This window comes from Camelina sativa, chromosome 16 (assembly GCF_000633955.1).
Source record: "Camelina sativa cultivar DH55 chromosome 16, Cs, whole genome shotgun sequence".
NCBI lineage: Eukaryota > Viridiplantae > Streptophyta > Magnoliopsida > Brassicales > Brassicaceae > Camelina > Camelina sativa.
The window spans coordinates 18,223,976-18,225,805 of record NC_025700.1 but is presented as its reverse complement, the minus strand read 5'-3'; the positions used below and the strand labels follow the sequence as shown (position 1 = coordinate 18,225,805).

The 1,830-nt window shown below is 46.4% G+C and overlaps 1 protein-coding gene across 1 annotated transcript in view; it reads right to left on the bottom strand.

The window, feature by feature from the left end:
- LOC104753790 overlaps window positions 1–1,830 on the bottom strand; it is a gene marked incomplete at its 3' end in the record, with an annotated part of 2,115 nt that continues 285 nt past the window's right edge. Inside the window, exon 2 of the mRNA XM_010475988.2 lies at window positions 1–945. Within this exon, the coding sequence (XP_010474290.2) occupies window positions 1–945 (945 nt within the window). The remainder of the gene's footprint in view (window positions 946–1,830) is intronic.

Below are 1,830 nucleotides of genomic sequence, written 5' to 3'. Positions count from 1 at the left end.
GTCGGTGAGCAGTTTCCTCCGGCGGCTAAGCACGTGACCCAACAAACCCACAAGGATTCCCACAGAGGTCGCCTTAAAATAAACAGGATACAGCTTACTCTGCACTACACCAAACTGTTGCCTCCCCAACACCGACGCTAAAACGTAGCTTGACACAAACGTCACCCACACGCAAGTCCCAAACGCCGCAGCTATCCCAGTCAGCCCAACCACGCTCGCTACCTTTGTCGGACTAAGCGCCCCCACAGCCGCTGACCCGAACTCACGCACCCCATTCTTAACTCTCTCCCACGCATTCTGGGACTTGTGAGCCACCGTTTCCTTCAATTCGTGTGCCTTTCCCCTCACTCTATCTTTCGCCCTCTCCTTGGATTCATGGGCTTTTTGGGCCACTGTCTCCTTCACGTCATATGCTTTACCCCTCACCTTATCTTTAGCATCATGGGCTTTATGAGCCACACTCTCTCTCACATCATAGGCTTTTCCTGTTACCTTGTCCTTAGCATATCGGGCTTTACCAGCCACCGTGTCTTCCACGTCACGTGCCGCATGTGTAATCGTCTCCTTCATATCGTGAGCCTTACGAGCGACGGCGTCTTCAACATCGGAAGCAGTCTCGCCGACAGTATCATCGGTTCTATCTTTAGCCCGACCCACCACACTCGCGATCTTTTGCCTGCACTTACCAAACGCGTCGCATATGAGTTCCCCAGCCGTCGCGTGATGATCACGCGACTCCTCTGTTTCGTCCTTGGTCGTAATCACCGGCTGTGAGATCCCTTGGCCGACGTGTGGAAGATGTGACGCCGTTTCTTTCACTCTCTCTTTAGCATTTTTAAACAAAGAACCTCCCTTCCCTTCTTCGTTATCGCCTTCTTGATCTGCCGATGGTGGCGAGATAGAGACTCTGGTATTTGTTTTACCATCACGATCGTACTCAACCACCACAACTCGGTGGCCGTCTTTGACGATGATGTCTCCCTGAGACGCCGCCCCGTGGTTGGTGGTCATGGCTGGGCTCGGAGACCATACCTCCGCCGCTAGTAAAGTACTCAAGACAAGACTCAAAGCTAGTAGATTCGTCATTACTTACTTTTATTGGTTGTTCTTCCCCTCTCTCGAGATCTTAAACTAACCACTAAGCCGTACTAAAACACTTTGGGAGGGATGTGGAACCGTAATAACCCTTATTGTTTTTCTTCTTTTAGCTTCTGAATGACACCTGTCTCCACGTATATTTGTACGTGTCCGCTCTACGAGAAAAGTAAACTTCTTTAGATACTCGAGGATGGTTTTGCACGGTAACCAAAACGGTCGTATATGATTAGTTTAGAAGAAACTACATAATGGGCCTAGTTTTGATACATCAAGCCCAGAAAATTATGTAAGTATAATTTTTTGGATGCAATACAGACGTTACTTTTAAATTTTAGTTATTGCTTGCAAAAGTATCCAATTTTGTTGGTACGCAGCATAAATTGAAATCATTTATGCATCCGATACACAAACAAACAGACCCAAAATCAGAGAACACGAAATGGGAGCAAACAACTAACTAATGAAAAACTAGATACTGGTCCTTTGACAACAACTAATCTGCCAGAGAGAGATTTATTGACGCAACAGAACTCTAATTGCAACGCTAATCAACAAAACAAGAATGGTGAGAGAACTTACGAACACTCCACACACAAGTGCCTTATCGATGAAACCCCAATTTGCTACACCGCTCCTCGGTACATCGACCTCTTGAATCTCCTTCCCTTCTTTCTTTGACTTTACCTTCTGATCATTATCCTGTTTTGAGATATTTTCAGAGATGTTATATGC